At 40.3% G+C, this 18,429-nt stretch overlaps 1 protein-coding gene across 1 annotated transcript in view; it reads left to right on the top strand.

Moving 5' to 3' along the window:
* Slc9a7 (solute carrier family 9 member A7) overlaps positions 1–18,429 on the top strand; it is a 151,176-nt gene that overhangs the window by 86,520 nt on the left and 46,227 nt on the right. Inside the window, exons 6-10 of the mRNA XM_051142420.1 lie at positions 12,279–12,384; positions 13,498–13,639; positions 16,198–16,303; positions 16,561–16,649; positions 16,747–16,860. Coding sequence (XP_050998377.1) covers positions 12,279–12,384; positions 13,498–13,639; positions 16,198–16,303; positions 16,561–16,649; positions 16,747–16,860 — 557 coding nt within the window. The remainder of the gene's footprint in view (positions 1–12,278; positions 12,385–13,497; positions 13,640–16,197; positions 16,304–16,560; positions 16,650–16,746; positions 16,861–18,429) is intronic.

Below are 18,429 nucleotides of genomic sequence, written 5' to 3' on the forward strand. Positions count from 1 at the left end.
CAGTGTCCAGCATGCTAGGAGGAATGCATCTTGTCAGGGCTGATCCAGCATGAGTGTTCAGTTCTTCTGTTCTGGAAACATATAATTTCTCACAAGCATTATATAGTTTTAAAATTATAAATGTATGAGGTGTGCATGATGCACAGAACAATTAAGGCTGGTTCTCTGCGCTTTGTATGAGCAGAAAAAGACATCTGTAAATCTTTATTCATGCCATACGAAGAATGAGATGTAGTAATAAATCACAGGATTCAGTAACTAACAAGAAACATTGTCTATGCATAGACATTCATGTCTCAGCCAGTCTCAGAGCTATTCCCATGTACTGGAATTAGCAATATTAATTACCTATTTGTTCTGCAGTTTAAATTCTTCACATCCGGACTGTAGCTCCCTCCCCTCATCTCCTCTCCTTCCTTCCCCTTGTCCTCAGAAAGGGGAGCCCTCCCTCCTTTCTGACTTCAACCTATCAAGTCTCATCTGTACTACCTGTATCCCCTACCTTTGTGGCCTAGCAAGGCTGCCCTACCAGGGGGAAGTGATCAATGTCGGGGACCCAGAGTCCATATCAGAAGTAGTTCCTACTCCCCATATTGTAGTACTGACAAGGAGACTGTGCTACTACATCTGAGCAGAAGGTCTAGGTCCACATCATACAAGGTCCTTGGTGGGTGGCCCAGTCTCTATTGTAATGTAGTTATCCTGTATTAAGTAGCTAACATCCACTTATGAGTGAGAATATGCTGTATGTCTTTCTGGGTCTGGGTTACCTCACTCAGGATGATTGTCTCCAGTTCCACCCATTTGCCTGAAATTTTTAAGATGCCCTTGTTTTTAATAGGTGAGTAGTATTCCATTGTGTAAATGTACCACAGTTTCTTTATCCATTCTTCAGTTGAGAACATCTAGGTTGTTTCTAGATTCTGGCTATTACGAGTAAGGCTGCTATGAACATAGTTGAGCAGATGTCTTTGTATGGTGGAGCATCTTTAGGGTATATGCCCAGGAGTAGTATGGGTGGGTCTTGAGGTAGAATTATTCCCAGTTTCCTGAGAAAGTACCAGATTGATTTCCAAAGTGGTTGTACAAGTTTACACTCCCAACAGCAATGGAGGAGTGTTCCTCTTTCTCTATGTCCTCACCAGCATGTGCTGTCACTTGAGTTTTTAATCTTAGCCATTTGGATAGGTATAAGATGGAATCTGAGAATTGTTTTGATTTGTATTTCCCTGATGTCTAGGGATGTTGAGCATTTCTTTAAAGTGTTTGTTAGCCATTTGATATTCCTCTGTTGAGAATTCTTTCTTTAGTTCTGTACCCCATTTTTAACTGTGTTATTTGGTTTGGTGGTGTTTAATTTCTTGAGTTCTTTATATATTTTGGACATTAGCACTTTGTCAGATGTAGGGTTGGTGAAGATCTTTTCCCAGTCTGTTGGCTGTTGTTTTGTTCTGTTGACAGTGTCCTTTGCCTCACAGAAGCTTTTCAGTTTCATGAGGTCCTATTTATTAATGGTTGATCTTAGAGCCTGCACTGTTAGTTTTCTGTTCAGGAAGTTGTCTTCTGTGCCAGTGACCTCAAGGCTCTTCCCTACTCTTTCTTCTAACACATTTAGTATATCTAGTTTTATGTTGAAGTCTTTAATCCATTTGGATTTAAGTTTTGTGCAGGGTGATAAATATGGATCTACTTGTGTTTTTCCACATGTTGCCATCCAGATAGACCAGCACCATTTGTTGAAGATGCCATCTTTTTCCATTGTATGAATTTGACTTCTTTATCAAAAATTAAGTGTCCATAGGTGTGTGGGTTTATTTCTGGATCTTTGATCTGATTTCATTGATTAACCAGCCTATTTCTATGCCAGTACCATGCTCTTTTTTATTATTGTTGCTCTGTAGTACAGCTTGAGATCAGGGATGGAGAATCTTCTGGAAGATCTTTTATTATACAGGATTGGTTTTAGTTAATCTGAGGGTTTTTTTGTTGTTGTTGTTGTTTTCCATATGAAGTTGATAATTGATCTTTCAAGGTTGGTAAAATATTGTATAGGCATTTTGATTGGAATTGCATTGAATCTGTAGATTGCTTTTGGTAAGATAGCCATTTTTCTATGTTGATTTTCCCGATCCATGAGCATGGGAGATCTTTCCATCTTCTGATGTCTTCTTCAATTTCTTTCTTCAGAGATTTGAAAGACTTGATTTCATACAAGTCTTTCACTTTCTTGGTTAGAGTTACACCAAAATATTTTATATTATTTGTGGCTATTGTGAAGGGTACAGTTTCCCCAACTTCTTTCTCAGCTTGTTTGTCATTTGTATACAGCAGGGCTACCTGATCCTTTTGAGTTGATTTTGTATTCAGCCATGTTGATGAAGGTGTTTACAGCTATAGTAGTTCCTTGATAGAATTTTAGGGGTCACTTATGTTTGACTTTCAATTTGTATCCCGTTGATCTCCTTTAGTTGTCTTATTGCTCTAGGTAGGACTTCAAGTACTAAGTTGAAGAGATACAGAGAGAGTGGACAGCCTTGTCTTATCCCTGATTTCAGTGGAATTGATTTAAGTTTCTCTCCATTTAGTTTGATGTTGGTTATAGGCTTGCTGATTATTGCCTTCATTATATTGAGGTATGTGCCATGTATCCCTGGTCTCTTTAGTACTTTTAACATGAATGGATATTGGATTATGTCAAATGCTTTTTTGGCATCTAAGGAGATGATCATGTGTTTTTTTTTCTTTCAGTTTGTTGATATTATGAATTACATTGATGGATTTCCATATATTGAACCACACCTGCATGCCTGGAATGAAGCCTACTTGGTTATGATGAATGATATTTTTGATGTGTTCTTGGATTTGGTTTGCGAGTATTTTATTGAGAATTTTTGTGTCATTATTCATAAGAGAAATTGGTCTGGAATTTTCTTTCTTTATGGCATCATTCTGTGGTTTAGGTATCAAGGTGACTGTGGCCTCATAGAATGAGTTTGGTAACGTTCTGTCTTTTTCTAGTTTGTGGAATAGTTTAAAGAGAATTGGTATTAGCTTTTCTCTGAAGGTCTGGTAGAATTCTGTTCTGAATCCATCAGGCCCTGGACTTTTTTTTTGGTTGGGAGATTTTTGATGACTGCCTCAATTTCCTTAGGAGAAGTAGGACTATTTAATTGGTTTACTTGGTCTTGATTCAACTTTGGAAGTTGGTATCTATCAAGAAAATTGTCCATTTCATTTAGGTTTTCAAATTTTGTGGCATATAGGCTTTTGAGGTAAGACCTGGTGATTCTTTAGATTTCCTCAGTGTCTGTCATTATGTCTCCCTTTTCATTTATGATTTTGTTTACTTTTTTTAGTCTCCATTTGCCTTTTATTTAGTTTGGCTAAGGGTTTGCCTGTCTTGTTGATTTTCTCAAAGAACCAGCTCTTGCTTTTGTTGATTCTTTGAATTGTTTTCTTTGTTCCTAGTTTATTGATTTCAGCCCTGAGTTTGATGATTTCCAGCCATCTACTCCTGTTGTGTGTGTCTGCTTCTTTTTGTTCTAGAGCTTTCAGGTGTGCTGCCAAGTTGCTGGTATGGGATCTCTCCAGTTTCTTTATAAAGGCACTTAGTGCTATGAACTTTCCTCTTAGCAATGCTTTCATTTTGTCCCATAAGTTTGGGTATGTTGTGCCTTCAGTTTCATTGAATTCTAGGAAGTTTTTAATTTCTCCTATTATTTTGTCCTTTACTCAGAGGTCATTGAGTAGGGAGTTGTTCAGTTTCCATGAGTTTGTAGGCTTTCTATTTCTTTTGTTGTTGAATTCCAGTTTTAATATATGGTGGTCTGATAAGATGCAAAGGATTATTTAGATTTTCTTGTATCTGTTTAGGTTTGCTTTGTGACCAAGAATATGGTCAATTTTGGAGAAGGTTCTGTGAGGTGCTGAAAAGAAGGTGTATTCTTTTGTGCTTGGGTAAAATGCTCTGTAGATATTGGTTAGGTCCATTTGCTTCGTGATGTTTATTAGTTTCATTGTACATATAAATTTTTAAAGTTCCCCCAGTTTATCAGCTAGTAATTTCTCTAAAGTCAACGACTACAAGTCTGTTATCCATGTTTATGGATTCAATTAATCAATGCAGTTTTCAAAAACTGCACATGCATACATGAGTTGGTTCCATCCTAACAATGGAGGTATACACACTTCTTGATGTGCAAAATATGCTATAACACCCCGAACCATAGTAATCTTAAAGATAGTGGAATTTCCCACTTGACATTCCTCTTGTGGGTCATCTAGATTACTGTTATTCCACAGACCTTTCTGCAAAGAATATTCTATAGTCTCCTCAGCTTAATATGGTAGCCACTGGTCATGTATTCTACTGAGCATTTAAAATGCGGGGCATTACAAACTGAAAAACTGAGCTTTAGATTCCATTTAGTATTAGTAAGTTTAAATTAAATGGCTACATATAATTAGTGGTCACCACATTGAACAACGTGGTGCTAGACATTGTGTAGTTCTGAGGAATCTCAACGTTCAAAACACACTAACCTTTCTTACTTCCATATATTGTCATAGATACTCTAAATTAGTATGGAAGGATTGGCTTCTTGAGGCAATTTGGTTTGTGAAAAGCAGGTGAGATGTGGAGTCTTCATGCCTTTGGCTTGAGCTCTAATTAAGGCCGTCACTGATCACCTGGCTTGGTCCAACTTTCCCTTCTCCCGTCAGCATCCCCATCTATAAAGTAGAAGCAATGGTTCCTGTTTCTAAGGCTCTTGTGCAAATTAAATGCAGTCACACATGCAAAGTGCTAAGCATAATACTTGCTGATTATGTTGGCCTCTGTGCACATCTGATGGAGAGAGTTCTGTTCTCCTTATGTTTGTTTAAAAGGTAAGTAATAGATCCTCATTACTCAAGCATGCTTCGAAAAACCATCCTTGAAGATAGCTTTATTTAAATGCTGAGCTGTCTGTGCCTATGTTCAAGGGAGAATCGATTGAGAAATAGATTCTTCGTAAACCCGAGAAAGGTGTTAAGCTGCCTGAACATTACTGTTGATGTTTGTGTGTAGATTTATGATCACCATCTTATTAGCACTATCACCAAGTAATAGGTGAGTGTGATGAAGATTACAGATACTGTTTTCTGAACAGTAGTCACTTAAGTGTTCCTTCACTTCATTGGCTAAAAGGCCCATTTCCCCGTATTATCCATATAGCTGCTTATTTTCCTTTTAATGTGTCTCTGCTGCTATAAAACAATGAAAGACATTGTCATGCTACATCATTTTTACCTGGCCTCTGAAGATTGCCACAGTAAGAGGTTCATGTAAATAAAAGTTTGTAGAAAATTACAAGTTTAAACTTGTTAGACATTAGGACATTAGCTTTAACTGCCTTTTGAACGGATAACTTTTTGGAACGTAGGATGTTTTAAGTGTTTTACTAGCCTCCTAAAAATCTGCTGTTGGAAAACTTAGGCCATAAAAGAGATTGAAACCTTAGTGCAGTGTTAGAGGGTGTACTGAAACAAAAGAAAGCCAAACAGCACCAAAACAAAAAACCACGACGTCCATTTTGCTTACAGTGAAACAGAATGTTAGTCACTGGGCAGCTGAGGGTGGAGGTGAGAGAACCAAGCCTCATATCCTCTTCCTCGAGGGTCAGGGTGGGGCTCTTTATGGGATAGTGGAGCAGGATGATTTAAGACCTGGGGAAATGTGGGTGGATGTGAAGTAATCAGCAGTCTAAACACACGTGCAATCAATCTTTATGAGTCCTCATGGAACATATGTTTAGAAAATGGTAGTACCAGTGTGCTGTGGGGGAAGACTAGGCACCTGCACAGGCCCGAGTAAAGACTTGGTTGTATCAACAACAACAAAAAAAATGGCCTTGAAGTCATTACTTAGGCTGCTGCTATTATTTTGACCTTTGTGTCAGAGATATTGTCTGTACAAAACTAGTGTAGGGGTGAGTAACTAATAATATTTTGGTTTAGTTGTGTGAATTCCAAATGTATGCTTTTAGAGACAGGGCCTCCTTGTAGCTCAGGATGACTTAGAACTCATTACTGCCTTGGCCTTCTGAATGCTAGGATTACAGCTGTGAGCTACCATATATAGCTGTTTGCTTAATCATAAGATTTGGGAATCTGTTCTGTGGAGTCTTGGAGACTAAGGTCTTAATCTTTTGATAGTTACAATCCTGATAATGGCAGCAAAATACACATACTCATAATTGTAACTACTCTTTTAAAATAGGCCTGCCTGATGATTATGACCCATTGAGCAAGGACTTAATTTTAAGGGGACTACTAGATCAGACTGCCTTCTTGTTCCTAAACCATCAATCCCACATTCTAATATAGAGTAGCATTGCCTGACAGGGGGAAAAAAAAAAAAAAAAAAAAGAGCTTCTTATCCCTGATTACGCTGTGCTTGACAGAAGCAGTCAAAGACTGGGGAGGTCCCCATAGCATTATCTGAAGCCCCACCTCTCAAAGATCCCTAGCATCTTCTAATGTTGCCTCCCAGGGGACCAGCCCTTTTATCTGAAAGTTTGAGGGACAGTCAAATTACCTCCAAACCAGGGCAAATCCCTTCCTTTAGAGGCGACTTTCCAAGTTATTCCTATACCATCCTCATTTTTTGCTAAGGAGAGGCATCACAGAGTTTCTGACCTGCTTTATTAATGTGGTTGCAGGAATAAGGAGAAGTTAAGATTCATACCAGTTCTATGTAAATATGTGCTGTTATTTTTATTAGACACACTTTCATTATCATGGGCAATTCAGTAAGTATTGTTTTGTTTTGTTTTGTTTTTTCCTATTGACAACTATAATGCTTAGGCAAACTATTTAAAAGTTAGAAAAGCTTTTTGAAGTTATATACTACAATCCTGCACTCTGTCAAATGTGATTGTTTAGCTGTTCAGTCACACGAACTCTGGTGCCCCATATTTGACCACGTCCCCTGGATGGGGAGGCCTGGTGGCACTCAGAGGAAGGATAGCAGGCTACCAAGAAGAGACTCGATAGCCTATGAGCATATACAGTGGGAGGAAGTCCCCCTCAGTCACAGTCATAGGGGAGGGGAGTAAGGGGAAAGCGGGAGGGAGGGAGGAATGGGAGGATACAAGGGATGGGCTAACAATTGAGATGTAATATGAATAAATTAATAAAATATTAAAAAAAAGAAACACTAGGGCATTAAGAAAGAATACTTTTGAGTGTGCCTATGAGGGTGATTCCAGAGTAGATTTATGGAGGGGGTTAAGACATTCCCTGAATGTGGGTGGTACCACTCTGTTGGCTGGAGTTTTTGATTGATTAGTCAGGGAAAAGAAGCAAAAAAATCAGTTGAATACCAGCATTTATTTCTCTTTGTTTCCTGATTGTGGGCACAATATAGGTAGCCACGTCATGCTCTGGGTACCATTCCTTCACAGCAATGATGGACTATATTACATCAAACCATGAGTCAAAATAAACATTTCCTTCCTGAAGTTGTGCTTTTCGGGTCATGGATACGTATGAGCAAAGTAACTGGTCCACTGGATCTTTAGACTTTGCTGTGTGCTGAATTCTTCAGTGGCTGACAACTGTTGCACACCTTCTGCTTGTTCCTTCACATTTACCTGCCATCCTTTCCCTTTTCTTGGCCCCAAAAGGCTAACTTACATGGAATATGCCCAAAGTTGTCCACAGTGAATGCCACTGGAAGGAGGATAGAGGTCTAGGGATCCTGCAGATCAGTTGTATCATTCCTATCAGGTGGCCCAGTCCCCACAGCTCCGGATTCTGCTAACTACTCTGCCCTGGAGCCTTCAGGCTTGTGGATGAAAGTTCCCTGTTTTCAGCTGGAAGCACTGACTTCTCCCTTCTGGTTTCCCTGTACTCTTCCCACACTTTTATAAATAACCTCCTTATAAAGCTCTTCTTAGTTTGCTGTTTTAGTGTGCCATTTGTTTCCTTCTAAGACCCTCTCTGATTGACAGCGTCTGATGACCCAGGTCTCATGCTCCTAGACTGCCAACCCTGGGCACTGTTCATTTTTATTTGCTTCGATCATTCTTGAGTTCTTGAATCCCCATGTACCTGTGTGAACAGAGCCCCACCCATGATGGTCCTCAGTGGGCATATGATATAACTGAGAAATGAACCTTCTTTTATACCAATCACTAAGATTTGGGGGATTTCAATACTGAAGTACAAAGCAGCTCATGAATTTCACAGTCTGGGTTTTTTTTAACCCTTAAATGAGCGTATTGGTAATATTAGCCTCCTCATAGGGTTTTATAAGAACTCAACTTAATTACAAAAGGCTTACCATGGTATTTGCTTCATAGTAAGTCATTAGCATTTGTGATTGTTATTGTTAATTTTTCTTCAACAACTGGATTTTAAAAGATAATTGTTACGTAATGGTAAACTACTAGGGTCCAAGTTTTTCATGAGGAGCCATAAATATAATTCATGTCATAAATTATATAGAATATAACACTTTAAGACAGTGTTTTCCTGTGTAGACCAGGCTGGCCTTGAACTCACAGAGATCCACCTGCCTCTGCCTCCTGAGTGCTGGGATTAAAGGCATATGCTACCACAGCCTGGTTTATAATACAAAATTTTAAAAAGTCATATCCCCTAAGATTTCTAGGTTGTATAATCTGTTGCATCAGGCTGAATGGAAGTTGTCTTTGTGTGTTGAGATAGCATCAGCACTTTTAGAACATGCCCTCTAAGAAATATCACTGGCAGTCATCTAGCCTGTTCTATCTGCTTATGTCATATATAGAGGACTGTCTTCAAATGCAAATTAGTTGTTTATTGTTTGTAAATGAATTAAATTTTTTGAAAAGGAAAGTGCGTTGAAGGGAATGCCACTTTGAGATGTCCTTTGGTCCATAACAAGAAGGATAGCAAGACAGCGAAAGAAAAAAAAATAAAGGAAATAATAATATTCCAGAAGGAACAGTGACGCTTGGATACAAGAACAGCATGTCTGTAGAGGAAAAGAACTGGTGCTGACCATTTTGATTGCTATGAAACCCAGAAAATTCTCACCAGTATTTAAACCCTAAAGTAAGGGTCTCCACTGGTAATAGGTTTGTTAGCTTATATGGTAACATTTAAAACTGAGAGGGACTTTCAAGGTTCAGATTTACTGATGAGTGCAAGGAGACTGGAGGAGGTCAGAGTCTGTGGGAGTGATCTGGATTATGGGGGCTTTCAAATAACCTGAAAATGGTGAGCAAGGTGATGCAGTAGGTAAAGCATCTTGTACAAATTTGGCAACCTGAGTTCAATACTTGGAATATTTGTAAAGGTAGAAGGAGAAAACTGACTCCATACAATTGCCCTCCATCTCCCACATATGTGGGACACACAATAATAGTAATTTTTTTTTAAAGACAGAGTCTTACTATGTAGTGTTGGCTGGCCTTAAACCTGTTATATAGACCAGGTTGGCCTCTAACCTCTAGAGGTCCACCTTCCTCTGCCTCTCAAGTGTTGGTATTAAAGGTGTGCAACACTACATCCAGCCAATAGTATTTAAAAAAAAAAGAAAAGAAATGTCCAGAAAATATATCCTTGGAAGGATTGGCCCATCCCCCAAGAGGAAATGCTAGGACTATTGAGTTTGATTGACAGGGCATTAAAAGAGGAAGAGAGATTAAATTTTATTTGGGGTAGGATGGAAGATGCTAGAATCAGTGGGTCTCAGTTTTGGGGAAGTGGCCATATTTAACAGTTCCCAGCAAAACCAGATTTATTAGTTGTTTATAGTTGCTGTTAAAGCTCCATGGCCAAAGATAATATAAGGAAGACAGTGTTTATTTTAGTGTATCATTCTAGAGTGATAGATTCCATTGATGATGGGGAGTGCATGGCATGGTAGCAGGAGCAGGAAACTGGTTAATAGCATCTTCATCTATATGTAGTTGGGCCGGGGGGGGCGAGACAGAGAAAGTGGAAGTGGGACAAGCCTGCAAACCCTCAAAGTTTGCTACCCTCAGTGACATACTTCCTCCAGCAAGCTTCCACTTCCTAAGGCTTCCATTAGTGCCCCCAAACTGCACCATGAGATTCCAAAAGATGTTAAAGTAAATTAAGCGAGTGACAGACAGCTTGGTGCAATGCACACCTTTATCCCAGCACATGGGAGACAGAGGCGGGTGGATTTCTGTGAGTTCAAAGTCAATGAGGTCCACACGGTGAGACCTTATCTCAAAACAAACACCCCCAAACCAAACCAAACAAAAACAGGTGACAGTGATACAATCCTTTGATCCCAGCACTCAGGAAGGAGAGGCAGGTGAATTTCTGTGAGTTTGAGGCTAGCCTAGCTACAAAGTGATTTCCAGGACAGCCAGAGCTGAACACCACACACACACACACACACACACACACACACACACACACACACACTGTCTAAAAAAGAGAACAAACAAAAGTGATGGGCACTACCCAGGCAGGCCTGGAAAGTTCTGACACAAGAGAACTAAATCATAAGGCACCTTGTGACAAGAGCTTCTAGAAAGGGATGGAGGGGAAGCTAGCAAAGTGAAAGAGATGTTTTTTAAAGTCCATTTTCTTTAAAATGGGCAGAATGAAGTGATAGTGTCAGGGAGTGTATATTTGGGTGATTAAACTCTAAAGAAAGGCAAAACCGGTCACTATAAAATTCACAATGAAGGCAGAATGAGATTGGGATGGGACACCTGAAGGGGGCTGGCAAAGTTTTTAACTGGTTGATAGTAAGAAAATTGAGTTGCTTATACTTACTTACTAAACTAAGCATTTGGTTTGATGTTCTAATTCCATAAGTAGTAGTGCTTTTGGCTACAAGTGCCAGAATAACCTGGCCGACACCATCTTAAACAAAAAGAGATGTTTATCTTGAATCCCACCGGCAGCTTAGTACCATGACTTCTGTCCCAGCTGGCCATCTAGGACCGTCATCTTTCTCCCACACTACTTTGAGTTTCAGTGGTTCCTCCATTGCCTTGTGGAGGTAAGCTGGCTGCACATGTCAGCCACCTTCTCCATCCTCTCCTGCAGATGGAGGCCGGGGATATGATTAACCCTCTTGTGGTACACAGGTCAGCTCCCACAGCAAAGCCATTATCTGTCCCCTAACACTTGTAAAGCTACAGTTGAGAAACCACGCTTGATCAGTAAGTCACAGTGGCATGGTCTGGATTGGGCAGAGGGATCCCAAAAAACCATTTCAGAGGCCCACCAGGTCAAAACTGATTTCATTAAAATAGCAATAAGTTACTTGTCATTTTTACTCTTTTCTGTCCTATGTGTACAGTGGGGGTTTCCAGAGGTGCACAAGAACATATTATCTCTCCCTTAGGTATAGAAACAACTGTGAGAAGCAGCTGCACAGTGTTAATCCAAGAGTTTAAAGGGATTTATAAAAATGTAGAACAATGGCCTTCTTTTCAGGTGCTTATTTTATAAGGTGTAGTTTTTATTAAAATATTTCAGGTTAGTGTATAAAAAGGTCATTATACTTTTAAATGCACAAATACTTCTTTTTCTGTTTTAGTCAATAAAATAAATATCAGCGTTGGGAGCACAGTTTTAGGATAGAGAGAAGTTTAGAGGTTAAAGGTTTGAGAACTAGCAGAGAATAGTTGGTTTTTAAATGCTTAAAAAATATACGAACTGGGAGAAGTGTGATTATGCACTCTGCGCATGGCGGTGCATGTCTGTAATCCCAACAATCAAGGGATTGAGGTAGTAGGATTGGGAGTCCCAGGCCAGTCTGGGCTCTATAAGACCCTTTCTTAGTTCTTTATCTCCTAACGAGTATAATTACAGATAATTTGCATGGGCAAATCCTTGATCACAGTCTTTTCTGTGTCCTGACTCGGTGCTGGGTTCTGGGAACATTAGGTTCAACAAATAGGATTTTTGTCTTCAGACATTTGCAAACCCACAAAAAGAGACAAATTACCTAAATGTCTCTTTTTTCACCTCCTCTCCAATTCTATACAATTGGTATTTTCAATGTAAGGTGGGATTAGAGCAGACAGCAATGTACTTAAGTGCAGGGATCATCAGACTCAGTGATGACATCAAATCTCATCTAGATTAGAAGTTTACCATTTTCCCTTCCATCAGACACATCATCTGTCTTTGACTCTTTTGCTGGCTACCAAACCACCTTGTCCCACCCAATATACAAATGGCCTCTGTAAATGTGGAACCCATGGCTTAAGGGCAAAAATCAAAACTAATTCCTGTGCTTTGCGTGTACATTTCAGTGACGGTACTTGCAATCTTTAATGAACTGCACGCAGATGTGGACCTTTATGCTCTTCTGTTTGGAGAGAGTGTCTTGAACGATGCTGTTGCCATTGTACTATCCTCGTAAGTAACTATTTCTTCATGGGGGATAATGTTTCTGGCTTTGTCTCTCTCAGCAGCATTCAGGATGCCAGTGTCAGCATTGCATGGTGGCTGCAGCTTAAATTAAATGTATTTTCTCTGGGCAGTGCTTGGAAAACTATATGTTTATTGATATTTTCAGTTACAGTGAGTCTCCTTATCCCCTAGGGATAGTTTAAGACTGCTAGTATATGCTTGAAACCGTGGATGATACTGAGCCCTGTTGATGATTTTTCTACACACACACACACACACACACACACACACACACACACACACACACATATGCATGCATGCATACATATATAAATACATATCTATTGATAAGGTTCACCATATAAATTAGACAAGTGAAAGGTTAGCAACAACTAGTAAGAAAGTACAACAACTATGATGTTTTAATTGCAATAAAAGTTATGTAACAAGCTTGCTCTTTTTTTCAAAATATCTTATGTATAGTTCTGTCACCTTTTCATTTACAGGTAATACAATTTTTTTTTTCAAGACAGGGCTACTCTGTGTAGCCCTGGATTTCCTGGAACTCATTCTGTAGACCAGGGTGGCCTCAAACTCAGAGATCCACCGACCTCTACAGCTGGAATTAAAGGCGTATGCCACTACTTCCCAGCTACATGTAACACGTTATGGCTTCTCTTGGCAGATCCAAATTTTCAGCAGCACTATTCTTTCTTTGTGGAAACATTTTAAAGTCAAATAAAGGTTGTTTGAACATCAGTGCCACAGTCTGACAACCTCCATGCATTGTTTCTAAGGGACTAATATTCAAGTAGCATATACCATATGGATTTTTTTAGACAAAGTAATGATTCACGTCATGGATGGTTTGAGGTTTCATCACGCTATTGAGAACAGTATATAATTTAGAACTTATAAATAGTTTATTTCTGGAATTTCCTACTTGATATTTTTAGACTAAGGTTGACCTCAGGTAACTAAAACCGTGGAAAGTGAAATAGTAAAGGAGGGTGGGGGCTGTTTCGTGGTACCATGGTGGAAAACCAGTGTGGTCTTAGGAAAAAAAAACCGACCCTCTCTCTCTTTCTCTTTCTCTCTCTTTTTCTTTTTAAACTCCAGGTCTATTGTTGCCTATCAACCAGCAGGACTAAACACTCATGCTTTTGATGCTGCTGCCTTTTTTAAGTCAGTTGGCATTTTTCTAGGTATATTTAGTGGCTCTTTTACCATGGGAGCTGTAACTGGTGTTGTGACGGCTCTAATATCCTTTTTTTCTAGTTTTGACCCCTGCCTTGCTACACATATAGGACATTACGTTTGTAAAGAGAATGTTCCCGGTTCCTCCTTTCAGATAAGAATCTTAAATTGATTGGTCTACTGAGATGTGGGACTTCCTCAGATGGGTCAGGCACAGGGACTGGGCCCCTAAATAAGATTCTGAGAAAAACCCTGGGAAACTGGACTCTGAGTTACAAAAAAGAGGTAATGAAATGGGGGAGGGGACATGTTGGAGGTATCTGAAGTGGGAAGGAGGGAGTCGGAGTGCTTATGATCAAACCACATTGTTAATATGTATAAAATTGTTAAAGAATAAGTAAAATAAATTCCATCCAAAGAGACCATCAAGAAGGAAGGAAAATATAATCAGTGAAATATAAGATATACTAAGTACAAATTTAAAGATGGAGAATTCAACTCTAGACTTTGTTTTGTCCTTACTTTTGCTGCTTCTCTCCTTTTGGTATAACCCAGTTGGAACATCAGTTACAGGAAATGAGAAGGCTGGGGTACCCAGAGGAGGCTTGCAATCAATCAGTGGCTGCTGGCTAGGCAGCACTTCAGCTTAGGGATCTTGGTTCTGTCTGCTGTTCAGGCACTGTGAGCATTTAAGGTAGCCATAACTAGCCTGGAGCCATTAGTGGGAATTACCAGACTTCCCACCATGAGTTCCAATTGGGAAAGGATGGTATGATATTTACTTTAAAACAACCAAACAAAAAAAGAGAAAAACATGGAAATAGCTGTCATTCCCTCTACGTATGTGCTGAATTCTCCATCACAATACCCTCTTTGGCATTACTAGTGAGTGTAATACATGCCACATCCATTTTACATGCAACCAGTATAGATAATCTGGAAAAATTATTAGTGAAATTTTAGCTATTTGAGTTTTGTTCTACTCTTTAAGATATGTGCCCTTTACTCTCTGCAAAATCTTTGCAGTGCCTAACTAGCTACATTTTAAATGTTGAGAAGTCACAAGGAGCTGCCAGTGACTGTGTCAGACAATACAAGTTAAAATAGCTTTGTTTAAAGACCCTGGCACTGAAGGTTTAATTGCTCAGTGTACTTATTTGTGAGTCAGTTCTATGTTGATGGCATAGACCATCACAGTATTGAATGGCAGTGATAGGAGGAAGATCCCTGCTGTTCTCAAAAGGAGACCCCAGTGCCTCGTTACTGTCTCAGGAGTTACACATTTCTTCTTTTCTGTACCATACATGGATGAGGCCTTAATGATCCGTGCTGATCAGAGCCTTAAGAATTAGTCTTCCCAGGCCTGCCTAAGGCCTTCCCAGTCCTAACTAACTAACTAACTAACTAACTAATCTGTCAAGTCAAACCTGTAGTCAGAAATTTATTCATAGAATCATTGTAACTAATGTGCTATACAATTCACCCATTTAGAACATGCACTTAAGTTGCTTTGAATGTCTTATGTTATTAATTTTAAAAATAATATATATATCATAAAATTTCAAAAAAATAAAATTTGCCTCAGTGCCCAATTTAAAGTTATTAAGTACAGGAACCAACAAGATGGTGCAACAGGGAAGGGCTTTTGCCACCAGGCCTGATAACTTAAGGTTGATGCTTGGAACCCATGTGGTGGAAGAAAACTACTCCCTATAATTGTCTCTGACCTTCACATGCTTGCTTAGCAGAAACATGTCTCTCTCTCTCTCTCTCTCTCTCTCTCTCTCTCTCTCTCTCTCTCTCTCTCTCTCTCTCTCTCTCTCTCACACACACACACACACACACACACCATTTTAAGTTATTAAATACATTCAGTGTGTTGTCTAGCCATTCCTGCTACCTGTTCCCATAGTGTTATTCCTCACCTCAGACACACTCTGTGCCAGTTCAACAAGAGCTCTGCACTCTGGCTCTGGCCCTGGTAACCTGTGTTGTACTGGAATATTTCTTTTATTTTGTGTGGTGGTGTGGTGATCAAACACAGGACCTCAAACATGCTAGGCAAGTGCTTACCGCTCAGCTACACTATCAGTCTCTGGAAAGCTTACTTTTTAAGTTTTGTTACTTAAAAACTGAGCAGGGTGAAAATAAAAATTGAGCAGGGTGTGGTGGCGCACACCTTTAATCCCAGCTGGTGGATCTCTGTGAGTTTGAGGCCAGCCTGATATATTCAAAGCACACACACACACACACACACACACACACACACACACACACACACACACACACACACACACACACACACTGAGTTACAGGCTAGCCAAGACTTCAGAGATAAACCCTGTCTCAAAAGACAAAAAAAGGTAGGAAGGAAGGGAAGGAGGAAGAAAAGAAAACATGGCTGGCCAGAGGTGTGGCTGAATAGTGGAGTAGCAGCCTAGCATGTTCCGGGCTCTTAAGTTCCACCCCAATGCTGTGACATGTAAAAAGAGAAATAAGACCCTCAAGGAATTGTAGAGAACGGCTGGCCCTCACAGTGCGGGCTCTCAGGTTAAAAGAATTGGGATCTCAAGTGTCCCTGCTGCCCATGCCCAGAGCTGCTGTCCTTAACCTGGTGCTGACGTGACCAAGTTTACTAAGCTGCACTGCTTCCCCCTGCTGGAGACAGCGCTTTTTTTCTTGATGTCCTGGAGCACGTTTCTCTTGGCTGAAGCATGTGGGTTTACAGGTAGGTTTACTGCTGGGCTGTAGCAAGGCATGTAAGGGGGTGGGGGTGGGGGGAGGAAGGGAGGGAGGGAAGGAGGACGGGAAGTGGGGGAGAAGGGGGATTTATGGAAGGCTCACTTGCCCTAAACGCTTGTGTCAGTAAAATTCTTTCTATCTATCTATCTATCTATCTATCTATCTATCTATCTATCTATCTATCTATTTATTTATTTATTTTTGCCTCCTCTTTCCCACTGATTTGAGAAACTCTTTTGACAGGTGTTGTGGCTGTCCTTTTCTGTGGGATTACACAAGCTCATTACACATATAACAATCTGTCAGTAGAATCAAGAAGTCGAAGCAAGCAGGTAAGGGAGGCCCTTTAGCCTGATGGGCTGCCAAGGTAGCACTACAAGAGGATTGCAGAGTTCACAGTCTCCCTTTTTTTTTTCTTTCTTCATGCAGCTTTTTGAGGTGTTACACTTCCTGGCAGAAAACTTCATCTTCTCCTACATGGGCCTGGCACTGTTCACCTTCCAGAAGCACGTTTTCAGCCCCATTTTCATCATTGGCGCTTTTGTATCCTTTTCTTCTTACTCCACAGTGTAGACAGAGAAGTGACTCCGCTGGGAAAGCTGTGCAGCTACTAAGAATGATCATCTGATTACTGACTCTGTTTTGAATGGGTAACATGGGTTCTAGTTCAGTATATTTGTAGGGGAAGCTTCCTAATGCTGAATCTATTTGATTTTAAGGACTGGCTTTTTTTTCCCTTGCATTTTCTGTTGTAAGCTAGTGATTGATGGGCTATCATTTGTTTTGTAGAGCTCTGTCCTGATTAGATCTAAAAGTCTATAACCATGTCGATCCCCAGAATTATTGTTGATATGCTTTTGCCATGCCTGATGTAACACTGTCGGCTCCCTTTTAGTGACTAGAAGGTTCCAGTCCTCTTGGTCTTGGCGTGTGTGTGTGTGTGTGTGTGTGTGTGTGTGTGTGTGTGTGTGTGTGTGTATGGCGACCATGATTTCACCCAAGCTTCCCCTGATTGTGCTGGGAGACACTTCTTTGTTTTTCTAAACCAGGACTGATGAAGAGAGGTTTGGAAGGAGGAGGAGAGGAGGAAAAAAGACCATAAACAACCTAACTGATTGGGTTGGAGGGAAGAGGTAGGAAGAAGAAAGAGGAGAAAGGAGAAGAAAATACAAAACAAACCACCTAGTTCTTTGACTTGGACAAACTATTGACAATGGGGTGTGTTGGGGGATGGTCTAATGTATTTTGATGCTAATTACTGCTTGCTGTCTCTGTGACCCACCTTTTGATTAATAAAAGGCCATTCACCTGGGCAGGGCAAAGGAGATAGAATTGTAGCTAAGGTTCCCGGGGTTAGAGAGACAGAGGGATCCTAGGAAGGAGAAGGATGAAAAGAAGAAAGACCAGCGGGCAGGGTCAGGAGCGAGAGAAGAAAAAAGGCTGCCATGGGTTAGATGGAAGAGAAGCACGTGGCAGGCGTGGATGGAGATTTGGCCCAGATGAAGAAGTGGGATTATGGATGGGAGGTCGCTTGACAGACATTATTAGAAGCTGATGGCATGGGATTGGGACAGATATAGGATACCTGCCCCACTATGGGAAATAGTTTTGAGGATTAATATCTGCCCTGCTCCAGGTTAACTAAGGCTATTTTAAAATATAACAAGTGTCAGTGTCTTGATTGATTGTTAGTGGGGTTATACTGAAGTAATAATAATTATAGGTCTGATAATAAACATTACTAGGCCAATACTGATAATTTTTCAAACAACAACAGTGTTTGGAAAAGGGACACTTTGGGTGCTTGGCTTAGAGAGGGGGAGCGCTAGTCCTCAGCAGTGGCTCACTGGCTGAGGGCTTTGCTCACTTGGTCTTAGATACAATTGTTTTCACTGAAGTCAACTTTTCTGGGGCTGGATTTTTAAGATCCTGTCCTATTGCCAGACATTTGCTTTCCCCCCCCCCCCCCTCTTCGAGGCCTCAAGGAAATCCTTAACTTTTAAAATGTTATTCAAAAAGAATGTTTTTACTGCATGTGCAAGAGTGTGGGCGTAGTCCCTCCCCTTAGCTGCTACAAAGTGACAGTGCTGGAGCCCTAGTTAGTTAGGGTCT

The sequence above is a fragment of the Acomys russatus genome, chromosome X (genome assembly GCF_903995435.1).
Source record: "Acomys russatus chromosome X, mAcoRus1.1, whole genome shotgun sequence".
NCBI classification, from domain to species: Eukaryota; Metazoa; Chordata; class Mammalia; order Rodentia; family Muridae; genus Acomys; species Acomys russatus.